This window comes from Zonotrichia leucophrys, chromosome 26 (genome assembly GCF_028769735.1).
Source record: "Zonotrichia leucophrys gambelii isolate GWCS_2022_RI chromosome 26, RI_Zleu_2.0, whole genome shotgun sequence".
NCBI classification, from domain to species: Eukaryota; Metazoa; Chordata; class Aves; order Passeriformes; family Passerellidae; genus Zonotrichia; species Zonotrichia leucophrys.
The window spans coordinates 83,606-108,679 of record NC_088195.1 but is presented as its reverse complement, the minus strand read 5'-3'; the positions used below and the strand labels follow the sequence as shown (position 1 = coordinate 108,679).

The 25,074-nt window shown below is 43.6% G+C and overlaps 1 protein-coding gene across 2 annotated transcripts; it reads left to right on the top strand.

The window, feature by feature from the left end:
- The first annotated feature begins 974 nt into the window (after positions 1-974).
- Positions 975-24,255, top strand: LRIG2 (leucine rich repeats and immunoglobulin like domains 2). Of its 2 annotated transcripts, XR_010442811.1 has the most exons (19): positions 1,152-1,211; positions 5,505-5,576; positions 6,057-6,131; positions 6,622-6,756; positions 7,280-7,423; positions 7,554-7,697; positions 8,454-8,597; positions 8,831-8,974; positions 11,127-11,207; positions 12,037-12,108; positions 12,248-12,316; positions 13,798-13,961; positions 15,201-15,521; positions 16,588-16,869; positions 18,096-18,545; positions 19,011-19,160; positions 20,047-20,316; positions 21,210-21,808; positions 23,615-24,255. XR_010442811.1 is itself a non-coding variant. In XM_064732839.1 (18 exons), exons 3-18 carry the CDS (start codon positions 6,061-6,063, stop codon positions 21,434-21,436), a joined length of 2,868 nt encoding a protein of 955 aa, XP_064588909.1. In that variant the 5' UTR covers positions 975-1,211; positions 5,505-5,576; positions 6,057-6,060; the 3' UTR covers positions 21,437-24,255. The 2 variants fall into 2 exon arrangements, 1 of the variants encoding a protein (XP_064588909.1); XM_064732839.1 differs by having other exon boundaries at positions 975-1,211; positions 21,210-24,255.
- The last annotated feature ends 819 nt before the right edge of the window (positions 24,256-25,074 follow it).

Here is a 25,074-nt window from a genome sequence, read left to right as displayed (position 1 = left end):
CATGTAACAGGCAACTCAAAGAGTCACCATCCATGGAGGTGTTTCAGGAACCCTGGATGTGTCACTTAGTGCCATGATCTTGTTGACAAGGTGGTATTCAGTCACAAATTGGACTCGATCTTGGAGGTTCTTTTCCAACCGAAAGGATTCTGTGACCTTGGCCAACCTGGAGGCCACGGCCATGGCAGTGGGATATGGGAGCAGCCTGAGACCCCCATTAGGACGTAAATGGCATGGAGGGGCTGCAGAGGGCACACAGTACTGGGCACACAGCCGGTGGTTTGGTCTGTGCCCAGGTGCTGTAGCCAGGCTGGGCACTGGCGATGGCCATTGCTGGCCATGCTGGTGTGATCCAGGTGAGGCCCTGCAGGTCTGTCTGCCCTCGTGGTGGCTGTGGGAGCGCAGGCTCAGGCCATGGTGCCAGTGGAGCCGCATAGCTTTGGGGACAACTGGGCACAGGTGCGCTGCAGCCACAGCCCGGGGAGAGTGTGGCACCCTCGTGGGGACCCAGAACGGGTCCGCTTGGAAGGAACAGCAGTGGGTCATCTGAGCCCTTCGTGCAGACCCCGACACCCACCGAAGGACAAGCTGGCGGTGCAAATGGACGAAACGGAGCCACCGAGAGGACTCACCTGCCCCGCCTCAGGCCGCCTCAGGCGGCACCAGGCCCCACCCCTACGCCGCCAAGCGGAAGTCTTGGTGGGAGGGGCTTGCGGTGGCACCGCCCCCTCTGTGCCTGCAGGCGGCGGGGCCACCCGGGCTGCCGGCCGTGTCGCCGCGCATGCGTGCCACGCCCCGAGAGATAAGTCGGGGGCGCTGGGCGGGGCTTGAGGTGGCTCCTCTCTTCCCTGGCCCCGCCCAGTCCGGCAAATCAGCCGGGAGGCTGCGAAGGGCGGGGCTTGTGCTGGCTCTGCCTTTCGGCGCTTGCGCGTTGCGGTAGCTCCGGGCGGGGCGGCGCGGCCGGGCCGGGGGATGCGAGGAGCGGGGCCGGCCGTGCGGGCCGCCCGCGGGCCGCCGCCGCGGGGCCGGCCGCCGCTGCTGCCGCTGCTTCTGCTAGCGGCGGCAGCGCTGTGTGCGCGGGCAGCCGTCGCTGAGCCCTGCGCCGCGCCTTGCTCGTGCCGCCGCGGCCTGCTGGACTGCAGCCGGCAGCGCCTGCCCAGCGGGCCGGGCCCACGGAGGATTCCGCCGCTGCCCGCCGGCACCACGGGGCTGTGAGTGAGCGCGGGGGACTGCGGGGCTGGACGGGCGGTGGGCTGTGCGCAGGTCTCGGCTTGGCGGGGGTGCGGGCCCGGCGGCGGGGGCGGTGCGAGGCCCGGGCTGAAGGGCCGGCAGGGCTTTGGTCTCGGTGTCCTTATCTCGCTCTGTAACTCCTGTCATGAGGGTGCAGCCAGCTGGGGGTCGGGCTCTCTTGCTAGGTAACAAGCGTTAAGACAAGAGGACATAGTCTTCAGCTGTGCCTGGAGAGGTTCGGGTTCGACATCTGGAGGAATTTCTTCACAGAAAGGATGATTAGGCATTGGAAGGGGCTGCCTAGGGAGGTGGCGGTGTTCAAGGAACGACTGGACGTGGCACTCAGCGCCGTGGTGTGATTGACAGGGTGCTGTTTGGACATAGGTTCACTCAGTGATCTTGGACATGTTTTCCAACCTAATAGATTCTGTGGTTCTGTCCGCGGGATGTTCTCACGGAGCCCGGAGGGCTGCGGGTGGAGCACCCGGCAGTGGTGCCCCAGGGTGGCAGGCAGCTCTGCAGGTGGGGTCTCACCTGAGCGGGGCAGAATCGCCCTCTCCTTTGCTGCTCATGCTTGGGCATCAGCCCAGGGCTCGTGGGGGGGAAGGTGTTCTGGGCTGCAGATGCACGTGTCTGTTGAGCTTCTCATCCACCAACATCACCAAGTCCTCCTCAGAGCTGCTCTTTATCCATTCTGTGTCTATCCTCTGTTGTGGCTTTCAGGATTTTGGCAAATGAAGCATGGGTGATGTTTATTCTTCACTAGTACTACTCTAGAAATTCTGAATCTAAATGAGCCATAATGTATACCAGCTGTTTAAAATTAATAAAAGCCTAATTTTCCTCACATGATCAAGTCCCTGATGTGCTTTTCTCTATTAGTTCTGTGATACCATTTCAACTGGTATTGAGGACTAAAAATTCTCCATTTTCTTAATTCTCAAATTACTTGCAGGTGGTGCTTCCAGTGTGTGTGTGTGTGTGTGTGCAGGTTGGTTTTATTTTTCACCTTTTGTTTTTATTGAAGCCAGCAGAACAGAACTTGATTTTCATAATGGAAGTACTCAGGAAACTAACTTCATTTTGCCTCTGAAGTTATATATGTTTTATGGCTAACCTGGTAGGTGATGAAAAGTGTTGTGAAGTTAGGGAGTTATGAATTTTTTTGGTAGGTCTGCCTCTTAGTTTCTTTGGAGTAAGGAATGCCAGCCCTGTGTGTAGGAGCAGAGAGAAGCACAATGCTGGTGGTCACTGCCTCTAGTCCCATAGTGGCAGGTGTGTTTATATATCCTGGTAACCAGACAGATGATGAATAGAAGTAGTTCAGGTATCAGTTGATTAGTTCAGCAAGTTCTGTTCCCAGTAGATGTTTTAGGTGAGCTCAACTGGCTGCCTGCATTCTGCATCAACACCTCTGCAGTGCCACAGTATGCTTAGCTTGGCTGAATTAGGATCATTCTTCATCATCCATAATCACTTTGGTATGTGTGTTCTGTTTTATTTACTTAAGGGATGAGTATCACTTAAGCTCAAAATGAATGTTTAGATGATGTTATATACAATACCAGATGAGTCTCTAAAATACACATTTTGTATGTTTGCTCTGTATTCTGCACAGCGTGGGCCTCCCAGTTACAAAGGCTGCTTAAAGGATGGGTTCTTTGGTTTTGGCTTTTCCAGAACAAGGGAATGGCATCTGGTTCTCCAGAATAGCAGGAATCTTAGCTGTGTGATTGAATTATCTCTAAACACAGAAAATCATCCAGTGTATTTAATTCTGTTTTTTGTTATCAGTTGGTCTGTTTGAAAAAGAAAAGCATTAGTAACAGAATGTAGATATAAATAATGTCAGAATCACTTTAAATATCAACTCTACCCTACTTCTTGAAAGAGGACTTATTGTAATGAAAACTTCGTTGTAGTCCAAATCTGAGTAATAATAGAAAAATACTTCCCATGCTTTCTGAATTAAAATCTTAATTTCTAACTCGGTATTTCGACAGTAGGTTTCTGGTGGTGATAACTGGATGTTAGCACATCCTCATCACCTTGGCCCCGTGGCCAAGTATTTAGGAGGGATTTGGAGGAATTCAGTGTCCTGAATAATTTTAATTTTTGGTCAGTCCTGAAGTAGTCAGGCAGGTGGACTTAGAGGGTTGTTGTAGGTTCCCTACCCAGCTAACATATTCTATTATAGTCTTCCTGAAAGCTTTAGAAAAAAATAAAGTTTCAGTTTTCTATGTGTATTAATCTTGCTTCCAAGATGTATGTCAGTGCCCGCTAACTGTGCCTGACATACAGGTTGGTCTGGCTCAGAACCCCGTGGCCTGGTTTTGCTCATTAGTGGGGTATCTGCACACCTTGAGGGTGCAGCGTTATCTTCCATGTCCATTGTCTCCTTCCTCCATCTGTTGTGCACTGGTTCTTTGGAAACAGCATGGCTTAGTACTTCCTGCTCTGGTTAAACACTCTGTTCCAAGATTAGACTGCCAGCACTGGCTGGGTGCCTGCATGTTTGAAAAATTCAGGAAATTCTTCTGCTGGGATTTGGGATCATATTTCCCTCCACCTGTCTGTGCCAGGCTCCTGTGGATGCCCAGAGGCTGGGGCTGAGCAGGGTTCAGGGGAATGTGGGCAGCTGGAGAGAGTGTCTTGAGCATTCAGCCCCCTGAGGTGGGAAGCCTGCTCAGGAGCAGCTTGGTTGTTTTTGTGTTTTTCCTAGTGTTTAGGGCTGGCTTAATTACCACATGTACTGAGGAAGCAGAGCTGCAGAATAGTTCTGCGACTGGCTGCAGTTCTTCTCTCCAGGTTCTCTTGAGTCTTTTTTTTGCAATTGTTTCCAAACCCACGCTGCTCTATCTGTATAACTTGTGTCTTGGTGTAATTAAAAGAATACATCAAGAACTGCCTGACTTGCCATGACACCCAGGATTTTAATAATTCAGCAGAATCTTTACACTGAACCTGAGTGAAAGTTAACAACTGTAACTATACTGTAGTCTGTCAATTTTCAGTCCATGTTGTCTTTTAGTAGGTTGTGGTCTTACAGATCAAAAATAATCTGCCAGAGCTCAGGGAGTGTTTGGACAATGCTCTTAGGCATGCAGTGGAATTTTGAGGTTAACCTGTTCTGGACCAGGAATTGGACTTAATGATTTTTGCAGGATCAAGTTTGGCCCTTGGTGTATTTGGAGTAAAGCACAGGCCCAAAGCTATTGCATGAACAGAGGAGTGTGTGGATGCTGTGGCTTGTCGAAACATGGTTGTCAATGGAAATAGTTAGAATTATACTGATTTGCATTTTAATATTCATTTTAACAGATAGAGTTTTGGTTGCAAAGTGTGATTTTTGTCTCTTGTGTCAGCATAGCTGCTGCCTGCCTGATACACAATGTTTCAGGCTCTTGGCATGAGCTTTCGGAGATTCACCTCTGTGCTGGACTTGTATCAGCAAAATGTCACATAGATGAGTTGGTTTCGCCTTTTGGACTGACATCTGCCTGTGTTTTCTGGTGTGGCTGGGACCGGGTTTCCATCACAAATCTGATTTTTTTGGTCCAGCATGACTAGAGGCAGTCTGTGCTCAGAAATGGATGCATCTGTCGCATTTATGCGCCAAGTCCAAGGCAAAAGTAAGATACTTTGTAAAGTTACAGCAATGGGAATAGCACCAACACCCAGTGTGAGCATTAAAGCTGGATTTAATGACTCTTGCCCATTGAAAGAGTCCAGCTCCTGCATTTGATTCTTATGAGTAAAACCAGCTGGTGCTAAAGCATCTGTTTGTAAGCTTCCCAGCCTCAGGGTTCTCTTTACTTCAGCTTGTTTGAGAATTCTGTGTATATTATTCCTTTAAAATAAGCCTGCCTTGGCTAGTCAGCATCTTTGGAAAGCTGAGAAAATGGAAGCGGTTCAATAATGGGTGTTTTGTAAGAAATTACTGTCATGTTCCTGCAAAGTTTTTCTTTCTTGTAGTGGACAAGTGTTGTTAATAAAGTTCTGGATTAAAGCCAAAATTCTCTGGTCAAGTACAATGTTCCTATCAAGAAGCTTTAACTAAAGTTTTTTTATTCAAATAGAGAAACAGAACTGTTTAGACTTTTAATCGTGAGTGACCACTAAAACAAGCTCTTTTCTTAAGTGAAGGAGCAACTGTATAAAATACATAAATGCAGTTTCAAACTTGAGATTGCATAATGTATACATGTTTTGGGTTTGTTGAGCTTTTTCATATTATTCCAGGAACTAAATAATTTTTTTTCTCTGTTCTCTAGGGATCTAAGTCATAATCATTTATTATCATCCAACTGGAGCATTGATTTGTCTGTCCCTACTCTCCAAGAAGTGTAAGTTGTTTTTTATGAGGATAAGGTCTAAAGATATCCTTTCTAATTAGAATGTTTTATTGCATGTCAAGATACCTGGTCTGTCTTGCAGAAGTATTCAGTGCAAGGTAATTAAAAATTGATGCTCCATATTGGCAGCACATTTTATGTATAAAACTATTGTGTTGTGAGCAGAAATCTTTCTCATGAAAGAGCAGAAGACCAGTGTTTTTAAAGAGCAATAAGGAGTATTTGTTTTGGCTATAGCTGATTTTAAATGAAAGAGAAGTAATAGTATCCATGAAAATGAGAAAAGCTAGCATGTTTCACTGTTCAAATTGTTAGTATTTAAGCTCTTGAGGAATCTTTTTTGTCAACTACTAAGTATTGTTAATACAGTAAAATTTTTAAATGCATTGATATGAATTATTTCTGTATACAGAAGGATTTTTCTCCTCTTTGAAGTGTCTTTGGTGTAATTTTTTTTGCCCTCTATTTAAGGAAAATGAATTACAATGAGCTAAGTGAAATTCCATATTTTGGAGAAACAACTTCCAATATAACTCTTCTTTCATTGTAAGTAATAGCTCATCTGCCTTTTTGTTGTTTAACAAATGGGAGAACCATGTTAGAGTTCTGCTATCAAATTGTAGGAAAACATCTTTTTTCTTGAAATACTGCTCACATGAAGAGCATCAGGGAATATGTAAGCACTCTTTAAAGAAATACAAATCAGTTGGACAATCAAGTCACCCTAAATTACCAATAAAATTCAGTCAACCAAGGCAGGCAGCTTTAAACGGGTGGGATTCAGTCCAGGAGCTTCCCACAGGACCAGCTCATCTATCGGCCTCAGAATTTGAATCTGTTCATATGTCATGGTGGCAAATAGCTCTTGGATTTGCAGTATTTCTTTAGGAATTAACACTTTTGTAAGCATGTTGTGCATGTCCCATTCATGAAGCTCACTAGTACATTTGATATACAGAACCCTCTTGCTGTTTCAGCTGTGCATCCAGAAGGATGAGATATTGTGATAATCATATTTATTGCTGATCTTTTTCAGGGTGCACAATACCATTCCAGAAATAAATGCTGAGCAACTCCAGGTCTACCTTTCATTGGAAAATCTAGATCTTAGTTCTAATCTTATCTCAGAAATCAAAGCCTCTTCCTTTCCACGAATGCAACTGAAGTACCTGTAAGTATGAGTGATCTTTTGTCTCTGGGATTCCTGGCTCTAGGATGATAGTGTTGGAGACCTCATTTACTCTTAAATTAGTGTCTTAAAGTCAACATCCTTATACAGCTTTGAACTGATAGCAGTGCTTAATGGAGCTACAGATGTCCTTGAAATAAAGTAGTTTTCATACCAAACTGTATTGTATTTTCCCAAGTAACACAGAAAACAGCAATTGCTGTTGTCAGAATGCAGGTACATAAGCCATCAGGGACAGGGAATAATTTTTGCCCTGTTTGAGTAGATCACTGTGGACATTGTGTTAACCACTTCTAACTGAAACATGGACGTGCTGTAAAAATCAGCTCCTCACACCTATTTCTTTGGGAAAAAGGCTTTAGCTTGGTGATTTAGATTTCTCATGTGACTTAGCAAGGGTCTTGGGTTATCTTAATCAGTGGTTGCTCTGAGGTGCTTGTGCCATTGTGTTCATCAGATTTTCTGTGTTCTGAAAGGCCTCCTTCCTTCTTCCTTTATTCCTTAGGAACCTGAGTAACAACAGAATAACTACTCTAGAAGCAGGTTGCCTTGATAACTTATCTAGCTCACTAATGGTGATAAAACTGAACAGAAATAGGATTAGTATGATTCCACCAAAGATCTTCAGATTGCCTCATGTGCAGTTTCTGTAAGTAACAGTCTTGAAAACATCCAAACAACATTTACAGCTGAGCTGTTAATCTCAGCATGTTCTTGACTTTCACACAGTGATGCTTGTTGCAAGGTGTCTTAATATTTGACTGTCATCTTTATGAAAGGGAACTGAAAAGGAACCGGATTAAAATAGTGGAAAGTCTTACATTCCAAGGATTGGAGTCCTTAAAATCCTTGAAAATGCAGCGCAATGGGATTAGCAGATTAATGGATGGAGCATTCTTTGGCCTGGGTAATATAGAGGAATTGTGAGTATGCCTGGTTGTGGAGTTTTATAGCATAAAGAAAATGGCTCTTGGGGGTTGTGTCCTGTATGATTCCCCTTATATCAAGGCTGTGCTGAGATATTGACAAAATCATAGGAAAATAGTTCTCCCATTATTTTTGTCATGTCTGGTTACTTCAGAAGTGGTAAGATACATTTCCCCATTCCTGGAAGTGTTTGAGGCCAGGCAGAATAGGGCTGAATAGGTTGAATAGAGCAACCTGGTCTAGTGGAAGGTGTCCCTGCCCATGGCAGGGACCTGGAATTAGAAGATCTTTGAGGTCCCTTCCAACACAAACTAGTCTTGTGATTCCTTTATTTTGGTCCTCTTTCCAGCTTCTTCCTACATGCTGATCAAGAATCTTTGCCTCTGTAGTTGCTTTTTGCTGGTTTTTATTTGCAGTCTCCATAACATGGGGTTGTTCTTTCCACTGTGACTTTGACAGTGTGAACACAAGGATATATGATGTTAGCAGAAGACTTCTTTTTTAGGAAGTTATTTTTGAGAATAGAGATTATAGTTTTGTTTCTGCCACCCATCCCTGGTGTTTAATTACTCAGTTCTTCATATACTTTAGTTACTTTTTAAAAATTCAACAGGATTGAAAGAATCATGCATTTTGTGTTGTCTGAGGCTTAAAGTTAATAAATAATTTTGACATCCATAAGGTGAAATTTTGTAAGTAGATGTTTCATTGGTTATCTCTTTGGCAAATGTTTTTTCCATCTAATTCATTAGAGAACTGGAACATAATAACTTAACAGAAGTAAACAAGGGCTGGCTGTATGGGCTGCGGACATTGCAACAACTCTATGTTAGCCAGAATGCCATCACCAGGATCAGCCCAGATGCATGGGAATTCTGCCAAAGACTTGCTGAGCTGTAAGTCCTGGGCTACTATTCATTGGGGATTTTTTAAATGTTGCAGTTATTGATTGGCAGGAATTAATTACTGAAGGAAGTACTCAATTTCCTTGCTAGGCCCATGGTGGTGATGTATTTTAATTATAAGTATTCTGTTGGAGAAATTAGAAGACAATAGTTAATCAAGTCAGATTGTATCTTAATAATTAATCCCCCTGCATGCCTTTAAAGTGTGTATTGAATGTTTTCAGAGACTTGTCATACAATCAGCTCACTCGCCTCAAGGAATCTGCCTTTGTGGGACTTGGTTTATTGGAGAAGCTAAACCTGGGTGACAATCGCATTAGTCACATTGCTGATGGTGTCTTTAGAGGTCTGACAAATCTTCAAACCTTGTAAGTACAGAAAACTTCAAACAGAAGTTTCAGTTTAATGCAATTTTAGTTTAGGTGGAGCTTTTGGAAGTAGAGACAATGGATATTGCACTGTAGGAGCCTGAGATCGTTGTTGGTGCTGTCCTGCCTGCAGGTGTGAAAGGGCTGATAATCTTTTGGCTTGCCAACATGACAGAATTCCAGCCCAGCTAAAACAAGCCAACTGCTCAATTGCAGAGGTAGTAAGAAACAATGACTTGGTGACCTTGGGTGCTCAGATGTGTGTCCTGTGGCTTCTGAGAGGTGTGGGTGCCTTGTGTTTCCAGTTGTGGAGCAAATAGCCTGGAGCTCTTTATTCTAGAGGGTTTCCTTAGGTTTGGAACCTCAGAAACCAAGGACTGAACCTTTCTGTGTTGTAGAAGGTGTGGTTTAGCCCATCTTGTTTCTGACCTCACAAACGAAGCAGGGGGTGTAAAGTTGCTTCTTGCTGTTTAAGGCACAGCTTTGCACTTGCCAGGACTTTTTCTGGCAGATCTTGGATATTTCTGAAGAGATTCAGTCCTGTCCCAAGTAGATCTGAACAGTTGTAATTATCTTAAGCAACATTACTTGAGAAAGGAGTGAAAATTTATAACCCCTCTGTCACTTCATTAAATAAATGCTTAAATAAGCAAATTCACCAGAGAGATTCATGTAAGCAGTCGTACTCTGATAACCTTAATACAACCTTTTAATGAAATAATTAAACCTAATTTCTTAGATTTAGAGTAGCATGAAAAAGAACAAGAGCAGATTAATTAGTAAGTTGTCCTGGGCTCTCAGGGGTGTGGCCCTTTGCTCTCAGTGAGGGCCTGGCCCTTTGCTTTGGGACTGGAATGTGCGTGATGGAGAGCAGGGGTGATTAACAAGGCTGCAAGCATTAGTGCCCAGCCAGGCATGAGGAGCCAACTCCTCTCTCACACAATGAGGGGTTTTCTTTTGGGCTGCTCAATCATTTTGCTGAGTGGTCTGAGTAGTGGAGTGTAAAAATACTTCAAAAAATGAGAGATACTGTGTGGTTTTAGTTCCGTTGTTTGTTGTGTGCTGGTTGTTTGGTGCTACAGCTGGTGTATGTATTTCTCTGTGTGGTTTTAGTGGGACTTCTATATTTCAGAGAAAGAAAAGTTAAGAAAATTGTTGTTACCACTGATGATATCCTGGAGGTTGATCCCAGTCTCTTCCACAATGGTGTTCTACACAGTTTACAGTCTCACATAATGGGAAAGTAGATACTTCATTTTCCCCTCATTAGCACAGGGAAAGAGGTGCTTATATCAGTGGTATATACAGTTGCCTGTGTATGTAGCTAGATTTGTGTCTGTTGACTTGCTTAGAAGCTTCATCTAGCTGTTTGCAGAATATCAGGTAAAACACAGGGCAGACTATTTTTTATTAGCGTGATTTCCTTTAAACACACTCCTCTCTATGCATGGTGGTATCAAAACAGCTGCTTTTGGCTCAGTCCATGCCATTCAGGCTAAAAATGCAAGTGAATTTATTCAATCTTCTTTCTGAAGAGCATTTAATCCTCTCCAAACTGTATTGCTCTATTGCTTTTGCTGTTCAGACCTTTCTTCTCCATGAGGAGCTGAGGTGCTATGCTGAGGTCAATCAGAAATACCCTTAGCTGATAACAAGATTTATGAGCAGAATATCAACTTCATCTTGAAAAAGCCACCAAGGTGTGCCTGGGAGGCCTACACTGTAGCCTGGGTGTAATTCCTTAATGTGCTAATGCTGGTATAAGCCTGTTACTTGGGAAGGTTAATGCTGCTGGTGTATTGGTTAATTCCCTTACATGAACCAACTTGCTTCAAGAACCTCTCCCAGCTCCTGGCATATAGTCCATCATGTGAAAAGTACTGGTCCGACTCGGGCTTTGCTTAAATGCCACATCAAGAAGTTCTGCTGTGGAATTTGTTTGTGGTGCTTACTGCAGCACTTATCATGAAGTTTTCCCTTTTGCCCCTCTGAAGTGAGAAATTCATTTCCTGACAAGTTTAGTTTTGTAAAAGATTTGAGACCTTGCAGGTGTGCCAGAGCCCCATACCTGGCCTGTCTTCCCTAGCTCACCACTAGCCCTGGTTAGAATGATGTTCCAAGTCTTCTTTCTGAGAAATATCTTCTCCTGCAGGGACTTGCGAAACAATGAGATCTCCTGGGCCATAGAAGATGCGAGCGAAGCTTTTGTGGGACTCAGCAGGCTGGATAAACTGTATGTATTACAAATTAGGGGAGCAACAGCATTTCCCAGGCATGCAGAGAGGGAGAGTGCAAAATATTAAGTAATTGTCAGTCAATGACATGAGGTAGAAAGCCTTTCTCACAGTGTTTCCACTTGTGTGTAACAACCACTCAATGTAGTCCTGGGTTCCTTGTACAGGGGCATTAGATCTATGTAGCACTGCATTTCCTTACAGCACCAATTTGATGAGATGAAGCATAGGTATTTGATTGCATTTATTATTGAATACCTCACTCCCTCTGTGTGATGATTGTCATTTTTTGTGTTTCTTTGGTTTGGGTAGAAGTTACTACTTATCAAAAAAACAACCCCCAAAATACAAAGTATTTTTGAGCAAATTTGAAACACTATTGCATTAACAAACTGCTTGATACTTAGACTGTGCACTTTTCATCCAGTGCCACGGTGTTTTCTGGGAAGCTCCATCCTGTGTAGTTACAAACTTTGTTTATAACAAATAACCTGGTGTGAGGGTGCGGTCAGGAAGTTGTGTGGTGGTAGCAGGTTGGTATTAGGAAGTTATTGCTCCATTCCCAAGTTCTACTTATTGCTCTTTCATCCTCCTGACTTAAAGTATTTTCTGACACATTTCTGATCCAAATCTCTAAGTTGAAAATAGAAAAGAAGCCCTGTTCTCAGGAAAAATAGTGGAGCCTTTAAACTAAAAAGAATAGTATTTAGTCCTTTATCTCAGCTACAATTAAAAAAAATGTAGTTAAGCATCATAGGGTATTTCTTTTGGGTCTTGTTTCTGAACTCATATTAACATTCAGACTGGTTTCTGGGCCTTTATTTTCAGAATCTTGCAGGGAAACCAAATTAAGTCAATTACCAAAAAAGCATTCTCTGGTCTCGAAGGACTTAAACATCTGTAAGTATTTTAATTTGTAGAACTCCTAATTATTTGTCAACTTTAGTCATGTGTTCTTTGTGAGATTTTCAAGTATTTAACTGAAGGCAGCATATGAAATCACACTGACTCCTCATTGTACTCTTTGCTTAACTTACAGAGATTTAAGCAACAATGCAATAATGTCCATCCAAGAAAATGCCTTTGCCCAGGCTCAGCTGAAGGAGTTGTAAGTTCACAGCAATTATTTAGAGATTGTTTACAAGCCCTGCATTGGAAAGAATTCTTCAGCCATTGTAGGGTTGTTTGAAGTTGTCTGAAGTGTGCCTGCTTTCATTGTGAAATATTTGCTGCAATGCTGGTAAAATACCAATTCAAAGTTGGTAGCAGAATATTTAGATTTAAGGTTTGATGAAATCTTCAACTGCATTTCCTTATTTGCAATTAGGAGGAGTTAACTTTTTCTTGCAGTACTGAACCATTAAGCTTTTCCTGTCCTGATTTTGCAGCAGGCTCAGTACTGCATGTAGACAGTGAACAAAACAAATAATTCATCAGGAATCTCTCAGGGGGATTAGCAAACCCTGTGTTTTTCTTCCTATTTTTGGGGGATAGGGAAAGGCTTTAAAATTCACAGCTAAACAAGATTTTCTATGTACTCAGCAGATGTTTAAGCTGATAGGGTCTCTTGTGGTCTTCAGACATCTGAAGTAGTATAATGTGAAATGACCTTCACACCCAAGACTAATACTACTGTAATGCAGTCCTTTCTGTGAGATAAAGTCTCTGACTGTTGTAATCTGGTCTAAAACTGTTTACTACTCCATTAGTTAACCTTGGCCAGATGGACTTAGTCTGCAAGATCTGCTGCTGTGAGGAGACTATTTCAGGTATTAAAGTTGCCTCCTCTGATGTATTTTAAAAATGATGAGTCATTGATATGTGCAGGCAAAGAGCAGGATAGAATCCTGGCTTGTTTGGTGCCTCTTTTCTCCCATGACTGGCTGCATCTTAGGATAGATCACTTCTTATTAAATGCTAGACTGTCGCAAGTCAGTCAAACTCATATTTGGAGTATGGCAAATAAAATTCAGCCCCCATGTCTTGAAGTCAGTTCAGAGGTGGCGTCTGGCTCTCCAGCGAATGAGTAATAATACTTGGGAAACTTTGAAAGCAGATGGTAGGAAAGAAGACACCCATCAATTGCTTTCTGTTGGTAGGTTTTCTGTGGAGCAGAGAAAATGAGCTGCAGTTGATATCTGTATGAAACTAATCACTTTTGGCCTTAAATATTTATCAGCTGGCATTAAAATGAGAATTGAGGCTTTTGCTCATTTCATAATGGCAGTTGTGTTTAGTTTGAAACATGAAGCTGAGCTGCAATGTTGTGTTCTTTAAATTGCTTTAAAGAGGAATGAGATAATTGTAAAGACAGGCTTAGTGGTTTTGGGATTGTTTTTTTAGAAGTTGAAACTCTGAGTTTATATTCTCCAGGATTAAAATGAAATGTTAGGTTTTAATGATGATATAGAGAGACTGATTCTAGCATAAATACCCAAGATTTTATAATAAATACCTGCAAGTATAAAATAATACTGTAAATATGATATGTCTGTATGTGTATGCTTTAAGTTGCTTTGCTGTGTGAAATCACATGTATGCATGTAAAATAAACTTCACTCACCCTTTTGTTTTGCCCTGTTTCTGCAGAGTGTTGAACACAAGCAGTTTGCTTTGTGATTGCCAGTTGAAATGGCTGCCCCAGTGGCTCAGTGAGAACCATTTGCTGCAGGCTGTCAGTGTCAGCTGTGCTCACCCTGAGTGGTTGGTAGGACAAAGCCTTCTCAGTGTGGATCCTGATGACTTTGTTTGTGGTTTGTATTTTTAGTGACTTTTGATACAAAAGCACAGTAACACAAGTCACGTAGCTGAAATCAGGCTGTAGTTCTGGGGAGGTACTTGGTCCTGGCCATGGTGCCCATGTACATCCCTGAGTCTGCTGTAAGTTTGGGGTTTAATTCTGTATCTCTTTCCTCTGTTTTGTGGTGTTTGAGCACTGAAGTCAACCCAAAGGAGTAGTGCTGTTGGGCATTGTTTTTTATTTAGCTTACTGTTAAGAAAGGATTATGCTTTCATTCTCCCTGCTTATGACTGCCTTTAGCTTTGTAAGGTCTGTTTGACACTTTCTTCCTGCTTCTTGCCCGTACCAGCAGAATATTGCAGAATCATAAAATAGTTTGAGTTGGAAGGGACCTTAAAATCTTCCAGTTCCAACCCCTGCCATAGACAGGGACACCTTCCATGAGAACAGGTTGCACCAAGCCCTGCTCAACCTGGCATGCGCTCTTCCAGGAATGGGACAGCCAGAGCTCTGGGCAAAAATTAGAGTAGCTCAGGCTCTGGCACATTTTCTGGTGTTCCATAACTGTGATGTTTATGGTGGTCTGAAACTCTTTGCCCAGAGTCTGCGTGAAGCCTGTGGCAGGCCTGATGTTTCCTTTTCCTGGTGAGCAAATTTATAACAGTTATTTGTGTATGTGCAATTCTTTCATTGCTTTGGTGGCAAAGGCTACAGTAGTAATCATGTAGGTCATGCACCCACTTCTCTACTCCAGTACCACCACAGTGGCATCTGACAGAGCTCTGCATGTGCCTGTGGGAGTGTCTTGGCTGAATTTATGGATATGGAAATAATTTTCATCAAGTGGGATGAGTTAGTGGAGTTCCAGCTTGTTATGCTTTGTGCTTGTAGAACTTCAAGGCTCTTCAGGGTACTTAAACTATCTGAAAGTAAGTCTCAGTCCTTCATAAAATGGTCTGGCTCTTCAGCTGAGCAGGATTTTTGAGTGTGATCTAAACATAGCAAGTTTCAGAAGTTGGACAAAAGGCAGGGCTGCTCAGCACCACATTTCTACACTGATTGTTTTCAATGCTGATTCTTCTGCCTCCTTCACAGCTTGATTCCCAGGTCAAAATAGCTGAATTTGTGCCCCTCAAGCAGGACATCTGTTCCCAAAGTTTTGGTTTTGTTTGCATTCTTTTGAGTGAGTTTTTTTGCAATATTAATTCAAGTTTAAGAGGAAAGTAGCTGATCTTCGTGCTTTTCTTTTCAGATAATTTCCCTAAACCGCAGATCAGAGTGCACCCAGAGACCACGGTGGCCCTGCGAGGCGCAAATGTGACCCTGATGTGCACTGCTGTGAGCAGCAGTGACTCGCCCATGGCCACGGCCTGGCGCAAAGACAGCGAGGTCCTCTATGAAGCTGATGTTGAGAACTTTGCCAGGTACCAGCAGCAAAGTGGGGAGGTGCTGGAATACACCACTGTCCTGCACCTCTTCAATGTGAATTTCACTGATGAAGGGAAATACCAGTGCATTGTCACCAATCACTTTGGCTCCAATTATTCCAATAAAGCCAAGCTGACTGTCAATGGTAAGTGATAATGGTAAAAAAGGAGAAACACTCTGAACCCAAAACTCCATTTAAGTAGCTACAAGTCTATTTTTCACTAAAGCTGGCCCAAAATACTCTTGCAAATATCAATGGGATTTAGATGTATCGCACATAATTTTATAAAGCTGGAAAGAAGTGATTTTTTTTTTTTTTGTGGATGAAAAGCCTCTTCACTTTTTTGACAGTGGCATTTATCTCCCATATGTTATTAGGACACAATTAGTTGTTCATTTTGTTAATTGGAGGTGGAATTCTTTAAACTAAAAGCTCCCTCTACTGTTGTCTCAGAACTCAGCACCTTTCCCACATGTTTGTAAAACTGGGGAAAGACTCATCAGAAAATAAGTGGTAAAAACTCTGAAAAGTCAAAAGTGAAGTTTTTTTTTTTTATTTTTAGCCATCATGATTGTCTTCTTACCTCCCTTCCCTCAAAATAAACAATGTTCATATCAGTCAGCAGACCACTGGTCCCCACAGTACCTCAGAGCAGAGGCGATGAGATGGAAGCTTGCCTTCCCTGTTAGCAGAGAAGAAAAATGTGATAAAGATTTTTCCCTTGATTCTTTCCATGAGAAATCATCTTCTTCCCTTCATCGTCTTAGAGGAACTTAATGGCTTTAAACTGAAATAGAGTATGTTTGCATTGGATATTAGGAAGAAATTTCTCCCTGTGAGGTTGGCACAGGCTGCCCAGAGCAGCTGTGGGTGCCCCATCCCTATAAGTGTTCAACGCCAGGCTGGACAGGTCTTGGAGCAGGCTGGGAGAGTGGAAGGTGTCCTTGCCCTTGGGCATATATTGTCTGAAGGATCTCTTCCAAATCAAAGCATTCTGTGGTTCTATGAACACTGTAGGTACTGCATTTAAATTTTGGGAGAAAGACTCTTAAAAATAACCACTCAAAATTTGTGCAGTTCTTCAGAAGAATCTGTTGCTCTCTCTTATGGAGTGTTTCAGATATGTTTTCAAATTTCCTCTCTACTTTGGAGCTTTTGCTGCATTTTACGTGACAATGAAAATGCTGAATTGATGTCCCCTTTGTTCCAGAGCTCCCTTCTTTCCTGAAAACTCCCATGGATCTCACTATCCGCACCGGGGCCATGGCCCGCCTGGAGTGTGCTGCTGAGGGCCACCCGCCCCCACAGATCTCCTGGCAGAAAGATGGTGGCACAGACTTCCCTGCTGCAAGAGAGAGGAGGATGCATGTCATGCCTGAGGATGACGTGTTCTTCATTGCAAATGTGAAGATGGAAGACATGGGGATCTACAGCTGCATGGCCCAGAACGTCGCAGGGGGACTGTCAGCCAATGCTACCCTGACTGTGCTGGGTAGGTGTGACTGGCCTGTACTGGCAGATGGATCCCTGCACATCTGCGGTGGAAGTGTAGCTCAGCTATAAGTAGCAAGTTGAAATGGTGGAGAATGAAGTTAAAATACATGGAGCAGCACTTGGTGTGATGTTTACACAGTGAAGCTTTAGAACCTGAGTTGCAGAGCTGCCTGGTGGAGTTGGAGTTAGTGTGATCTTTGCAGGGAGCTGAGGGGCATATCTTAGTCCAGCAGTGTAGATCAGGCAAGTAATTTGTGTTGCCTTATAGCAAATTTTGTCACAGGTAACAAACTTGCCACAAAGAAGACCAATGGGATCTTGGGATGCATGAGAAAGAGCATTGCCAGTAGGTCAGCGAGGTGATCCTGCCCCTCTGCTCAGCCCTAGTGAGGCACAACTGGAGTGCTGTGTCCAGTTCTGAGCTCCTCAGGACAAGAGGGATTCAGAGTCCCTGGAGCAAGTCCAGCAGAGGCTGCAGAGATGATGAAGGGACTGGAGCATCACTCTTAGAAGGAAATGGTGAATGGTTGGACTTGATAATCTTAGAGGCCTTTTCAAACCTAAATGATTTCATGTTTCTGTGAAAGGCTTATGGAACTGGGCTTGTTCAACCTTGAGAAAAGATGGCTGAGAGGAGCCCTCATCAATGTGTGTCCGTGTCTGCAGGGAGGGGTCAGAGGATGGACCTGGCTCTGCTTGGTGCTGCTCAGCAATGGGACAAGAGGCCATGGGCAGAAACTGATGCACAGCAAGTTCTGCATGAATGTGAGGAAGAACTTCTTTACTGTGCAGGAACAGGCTGCCCAGAGTGGAGTCTCCCTCGCTGGAGATGTTCCTGGATGCAATCCTGTCCCGTGTACTCTGGGAGAACCCTGCTTGAGCAGGGAGGTAGAACCAGATGACCCACTATGGTCCCTTCCAAGCTGACCCATCCTGTGAACTATGCTGAGTAATAATGGAAGGTCAGTTCCTTCCAGACTCTTAACATTATGGCCAAATTTAGAATTGGAGTGGCACAGGTTTCCCAAAGCAACTGCAGCTGCCCCATCCCAGGAAGTGCTCAAGATGCTTGGGTGGGGCTTGGAGCAACTTGGTCTAGTGGAAGGTGTCCCTGTCTATGGCAGGGGATGGGACAGGATGATTTTTGAGTTTCCTTCCAACCCAAACCATAATAGTTTTCCATGATTCTTTAAAGTTATCTTACAATTTCACTTTTTGTCCCAGAAACTCCTTCCTTCATGAGGCCCCTGGAGGACAGGACAGTGACCCGAGGTGAAACTGCCGTCCTGCAGTGCATAGCTGGTGGCAGTCCTGCTCCTCGCCTCAACTGGACCAAGGACGATGGTCCCTTGACAGTCACCGAGCGGCATTTCTTCGCTGCAGCAAATCAGCTCCTCATCATTGTGGATGCAGGACTGGAGGATGCTGGGAAGTACACATGCATCATGTCCAACACACTAGGCACTGAGCGTGGCCATATTTACCTAAATGTCCTGGCTTCCCCCAACTGTGATTCTTCCCAGGGTGCCATTGCCCATGAAGAGGATGGCTGGACAACAGTAGGGATTGTGATTATCGTTGTTGTGTGTTGTGTGGTGGGAACATCCTTGGTGTGGGTTATCGTCATCTACCACATGAGGAGAAAGAATGAGGACTACAGCATCACTAACACAGGTTAAGTGTCAAATCAATAGTCTCTGGTCCTGTTTTTAGTCCAAAACACTTGATTATTTCTGGGTTATTTACAAATGGATGAGATTAAAGAACTGAAGATTTCCTTCTAAAATCCCTTCAGGGTTTTGCTCAAATTCCTCAATTTTAGAAGTTCTTTTAAATACCAGAAGTGTGCTAATTCTATTCCTTATACACTAGGTTGCCCTACATTGAGGGAAAACAGTAATGTTTGGAAGTAGATATTTGAAGAAATTTAGAAATGTTTTCAGGGCCTGGAATAATAGGTGTAAAGTATCTTTCTGGCCCTGTCAGCTTTGAACTGGCTGTGTAATTATTGAGGTAGAAAAATGATACCTACATGCAAGTTGAAATTCTGGATATTCTTGTTAATGTGGGGAATAGTGGTGGTAATACCTTGAAATCTTTACACTGTTTAATGTTGCCAATGTTAATTCTGCCTTGCAGAGGAGATGAACCTACCTGCTGACATTCCTAGCTACCTGTCCTCCCAAGGAACACTGTCTGAGCCTCAGGAAGGCTACAGTAGCTTGGAGGCAGGGAGCCATCAGCAGCTGATGCCTCCAGCTGGCAGCTACATGCACAAAGGGACAGATGGTAAGCAGAGGCTTCAGGTGTGTTGCCAGTGCCTCATCAGGATGCCAGTGCACAGTCTCATCCTCACAGCTTAAGTGTCAAGATAGATCTTTATCCTGTTTCTTTCCTTTGGCATCTCAAGAGCCCAGGCAGAAGAGGTGGAAAATAGATTTTGCTTGGAAGATGACTAGCTGTGACTCCTATCCTTGGTATAAGGTTGGCTGGTTGGTTTGTTTTAAGGTTGGCTGTCTAGTTACAGTTATAACTAAAGGGTCTGCACTATTTCCCTACCTTGTTTGGACAATTTTCTGGATGTTCATGTCATTGAGCTTACAGAGATGCCTTCTTTGTCATCAAAATGCTGAGGACTCATCACTCGTTATATAGGCTGGCTTGAAAATTGATCCTCAGTGTAAATTTTTCACACCCATCCATGGTCCCTCCAGCCCAGTCCCACTGCACTAGAGTCTGTATGAGGAAGGAGTTGAGAAGCAGCTCATCTAAGTGACCGGTGTATCATCAGCTTTGATGTGTGTGGGCATGCAGGGGCAAGTCAGGTCCAAGCTGGATGTGGGCAGGTATCCCCGTTTAATCCCTAGGGTGTTTCACCCTGGTGCCCAAGCTGGCTGCACCTGCATTGAACTTTTTTGCCCATGAAATAGGGGAACATGTCTATGGTTCCCCTGGTCAGCTTTATAAGGGGACTGCTGTGGAGAATTTGGATGGGGGAACCTGAGTGATTTCTCATGTGACCTCTCAAGCCAAGTACTCTGTTACTCCCTTAACTGTAAAAAGACCCTTCAATCTGTGCTGCTATAATAAATGCTCATACCAGGACATAAAGCCTGTGGAAATCTGGCATCCTCATCCTTTTGAGAGTATTTTATTTTTCCATTGTGCTCATCAGGTGGTGCAGCACCATTAGTGATCTGCTCAGATTGTTATGACAATGCCAACATCTACTCCCGGACGCGAGAGTACTGTCCCTATGCCTTCATCGCCGAGGAGGACCCCCTGGATCAAACCCTTCCGAATCTCATGGTGCAGATGCCCAAGGAAACATACACAGCACACACCCAGAATGAAACCAATCTCTTAGCAGACAGAGATGTGCCTGTCTTCCTTGTCAACCATGACAAAAAAAGTGATAAGAAAATCTCTTCCCAGCAGATTATTGGTGAGTGTCCACTTTTTCTTTTGTTGCTTTGTATTCCCTAATAACTTTGGCTTTCGTTATGCTGCCCTTCACTATTGACAAACAGCTTCAAAGGCCAGTAGTTTGTGGAATAACTCACATGTTAAACCACTTGTTCTCCAAATGCCCATGTTTCATCAGCGAGCAACAGCTTGCATCCAGTACCTGAGATTGAAGAGGGTGATGTTAAAAAGATAGAATTTAATTTGCACGTTTAAGTTTGTGAATGTGAGCCTTTGCTTATACTTCAAGGACATGTATTAACCAAGAGCTGGAGCTTCACATAAGAAATTTAAATAGCCTTTCTGTTTGAGCTGGCCTGAAGTTCAGAGAACTCCCTAAATTGGTTATTTTTCTGTTGACTGTCTTCTAGATCACCTTTTTAAAAATTCGCACTGAAGCTCTGTGTGTTCCTGGTTACTGTCAGAGATTGCTGGAAAAGGAGAGAATCTAGTAAAATATACTTTCAAAACCAGAGGAAATAATCTCAGAAGGATTGTAATTGCCGAGTCACAGAGCTCAAATCTTTTTAAAATCTCAGTGTGATTGATCTCTGCTCTTTATGAGCAGTGACAGCACCTGAGGAACAGCTGGAGCTGTCAGGAAGGGTTTGGATTGGGTATCAGGAAAAGGTCCTTCCTCCAGTGGGTGGTTGGGCACTGCCCAGGCTCCCCAGGGAATGGTCATGGCCCCAAAGCTGCCCAGAGCCCAAAGAATGTTTGGACAACGCTCTTCAGGCACAGGGTGGAATTTGTTGGGGTGTCTGTTCAGGGCCAGGAGTTGGACTCCATGATCCTTGCGGATCCCTTCCAACTTAGGATATTCCTTGATTCTATGAACTTGCTTCTATTCATCTTCTAATTTTTCTCCCTCAGAGCCTTTCCAGGTTCCTCTCTGGGGAGGCAGCAAAGACCTGGCTTGCTCTCACCCGCAGTTCCTGCACCATCCGTTGGCCCATGAGGCCCCACAGGCGCTCCGGAGCGACAGTATTGCCAACAGTGGCCGGGACCAGGCATCACCCAGGCCCTGCCACAGGCTGCGGGAGGAGAGTTTTGATTTTAACAGGACACGGAACATTCATGTCCACAGTGAAACCACATAAAACACTTGCAAAACCTTGAAAGCAAATTCACATTTTGACTGACTGTATTTACTACCTCAGTACTAACCCCAAGGCCAAAGATGCTTGTGTATGTGTCTGCAAGTACTAAAGAGTCAGACTCTCTTGACGGAGATGGCACATGGCCCTTTTTCTACAATTTTTCCATTGGAAATGGGAATGTGCACCAGAGAACAATGGAAAATTAGTTCTATCTACAAAAACAACATTAAAACATGGATTGTGTGATGCTGGAAGCAGTCTTTGTGGTGGTGCATGTTTTGGAAAGCTCTGAAGAACGTGTGTAGCTATTTCAGTGTTTTGTCTGCTTGGAAACAAACCATCGGGGCCTCCTCATGGAATTCCCCCGGAACTGTAAGTGTGAAACTCTTGGCCAGCTTTTCCTTCCTTAGACTGTTGGCAGGTGTCTGTTGCCAGTCTGAATTTGGGACTTCTTTTCTTCTATGAATAATGGACTCTAGTTGTAAATAAACTCGCATTTATAAATATTTTGTATACGCTAAGCATATAAATGTGTTGACTGTAATGTAAATTATTTTTTATTATGCCAAAGTATGTATCATACTGTTAGTCTTGACAGCTACATATCAAGCCATATGGGGAGCTTGGGGACACTGAAAGCTTGTTTGTGAGGGAATAGAGCTGTCTTTATTTTGAAAAGTGCATTTACTTATAGATATGTGGTAGAACTGTGATATTGATGAATTTCTTTGTTGCCTACAACTGTGTGCCTGGCTGCAAGCTGATTCATTTCATGATAGTAGCAGAATTTCAAGGTGTATCTAAGCTTTTATCTATAAAAAAAACCCTTTGTATTGTATCTGCTGAGAGGGTCTCCAGCTGACAGTTCAGTGAACTTTTTTCCTAGCTGACAGTTAAGTGAACTTAAAAAGAATGTGGTGATGAAAAGCATGAGGTAAATTGAGAGAGCACTTGATGAATACTTATTTCTTCTGCATAGCCAAAGGCATATGGAATTTAAAACACTGATCCTTTTCTGTTGTAAAATATCAGGCTACATTGTTGAACTAATAGTTCCCTTAAATCTTGGTGTGGTCAAAATATTTAAATATTTGACAGGTGAGAAATGATACAATGCAGGGAACCCCTCACTACTGAAAGATCTTGCTGACACAGAGGAAGCTCATACTCCATAGTTTCAGTGAGATGTGCCTGAGAAAATGAGGATGACAAATGACATTATAAAGGCTTCCTGGAAAGTTGTTATTTTTGGGGGAAAATGCCCCTTTTTGTAGAAGGTGTTAAGACTCCTTAGGGATGGGTTTTCAGCAGGTACATTGTGCTCTGTGGTCATGCCTTTAGAGTGAGGTGCTTACTTCCTGGCCACTACTGTCTGCTTTGGAGCTATAGGATTTGGACCCAAATAAAGCCATCTGTGTGATGTTTTTATAAAGAAACCCCTTTTTGGCCCAGTTCAGTTGTAGGTATGTGAGAATTCCCATTGATCCATTCCTGGACTGAAAGGTTTGCAACTCAATTGTTAGGTCTAGTCGTGCAGAATCACAGCAGAATTTAGAGACTGAAGTATTTGAGTAAATGAGTGGAGAAACACTGGGATTAATGATGCTTTTCCTATGGCTCTTTGGACAGGAATAATAGTCAAAACCTTGCAAATGAGTAAATATTTTTAAGGCCTCTTCCCATGCTCTCAAAGCCAGCATGGCTGCTTTGGGTAGACAGCAGCTTTAGTGGGGAGGGGATGCAATTGTCCTTGACCTTTGGGTAAAATAGAGAGAAACACAGGTGTGTAAATTTTGGGATTCTGACAGGTGAAGTCTTTTAAAAAAAATAAATGATCAGTTTGTTTCTTTCTGGTTTTATTTCCTCCAGACTTTTCCTTCCCAGACAGCATTTAAGGCATGGTGCTTATTCTGAATCCAAAGTGCTCCCTGCTGCAGGGACCCAGCACTGTTAGTTTAAATCCAGATGAAAAAGGTCGTGCCATGAAACTATAGCAGCAGCAAAGCCTTATCATTTTGGGCTGCTCTCTCAGCCCATAGTCACTCAGGCCACTGGGACAAGGTGCTGCTGGCATTTGTGATTCCCAGCAGTGGGAAAACCACGTCCCTGCTGCTGCTCTCTCATCGCCGTTTGGCAAATGCTTATTCCTGTTTCTTTCATTCCTCTCTCGCTTTGTAGGAGCTGAGCTCACACATCTGTCACAGTGCAGCTGGCATCATCCAGACCCTGAGAGTACTTGGGGTACAACTTCCTGGAGCAAGAGAATTCACTTTAGGTAGGTGAGACCTGCTTGTCCTGGGTCAGGGCTTTAAAATCGCTACTGTCTATACCAGGACTATGCTGGCTGTCAGAGAGTGCAGCTAAAGCTGCTCTGATTTCTGTGAGAGATTGGCCTATAAAAGCTGAATCCTGAATTAAGGCATTTACATCCTTGCATGAGCATTTAAAGTCCGTAAGCTGGTTGTAAATAGCTGATGCTTGTAAGTAGGTGACACTTTGCTGCACTGTGGAAAAACTTCTTTGGTAGACTTGGAGGAGAAAGTCATGTGTGTCTTGTTTCCCCTTTGCAGAGGGACAGAGTGGCCTTTCTTTTTTCAGTAAAAACAAGCAATTGCCTCAATCAATGCCAAAGCACTACCGGTACAGGAACTGAGGGGGATCAGAAGCAGCAAGAGCAAAGCTGCTTCTGTTCCCTCTTGCTATTTCCTATTGTCTATTTATATTTTTTTCACAGCAGAATGTATATTTTGTATAGCATATGTAATATATGTTTGTCCATTGTAATATATGTCCAAACAATAAAATGCTGTATACATTGAGCATTCAGTGTAACTCTGTTAGTTTGCAAATTGAATAATTATATTTTGTCCTATGGTATTTAATTTTCATAGGGAGTAAAAATAGAGTTAACTTTGCCAACTGGACGTGGTTCTGGGACTCTGAGATTTGGACAAGGTGACCGCTGGAGGGTGTTTGCATCTCAACCATTCTCTGATTCAGTGATTGTCATTTCAGTTTTCCTGCAGGAAGTACCTGTACCCTTTTGGAAAATGGAGGAGGGGTGGTTCTTCTGCGGTAGTGTTAACTCTGTGCCAGGAGCCTTGCAGATCACTGTGCTCCCCTACTTTTCTCCTGCTTTTCCAATGCTGCCCTCCTGCACTTTGGATCCTCTGCAAAGATGATTTTCTTTCTAGCAATGAACTGTCAGCACAAGTTTGTGGGAGCATCTCCCACATGCCAGCTGCAGGAGGTGCTGCTAGCCCAATTCCTCCTGAAAACTAGCATGAGCTTTTTATTCCTTTGAATAACTCCCTCTCTCTCTCCCTGCGTTCTTCTGCTGGTTCATGTTCTGATAATCACCTTTGTTTTCCTGTGCTCTGTCCTGTGTTCTTCACTCTTTTACCTATTCCCAGATCTTAGCACCAACTACCTTTTCCCAGGTTAACTTGAGCTCCTGCAGCTGCTTCATCCCTGACTCCTGCTGACAGATATTTACACCCAGGGAAAGGGCTCCCAAGACCTGCATGTGCCTTGTTCTCCCCACCCTAGACACGCTGACCTCCATGCTTATTCTGGACTAGGACTTTGCACAAGGGCATGCAGTGTCAGGACAAGGGGGAAAGGCCTTAAGCTGATGA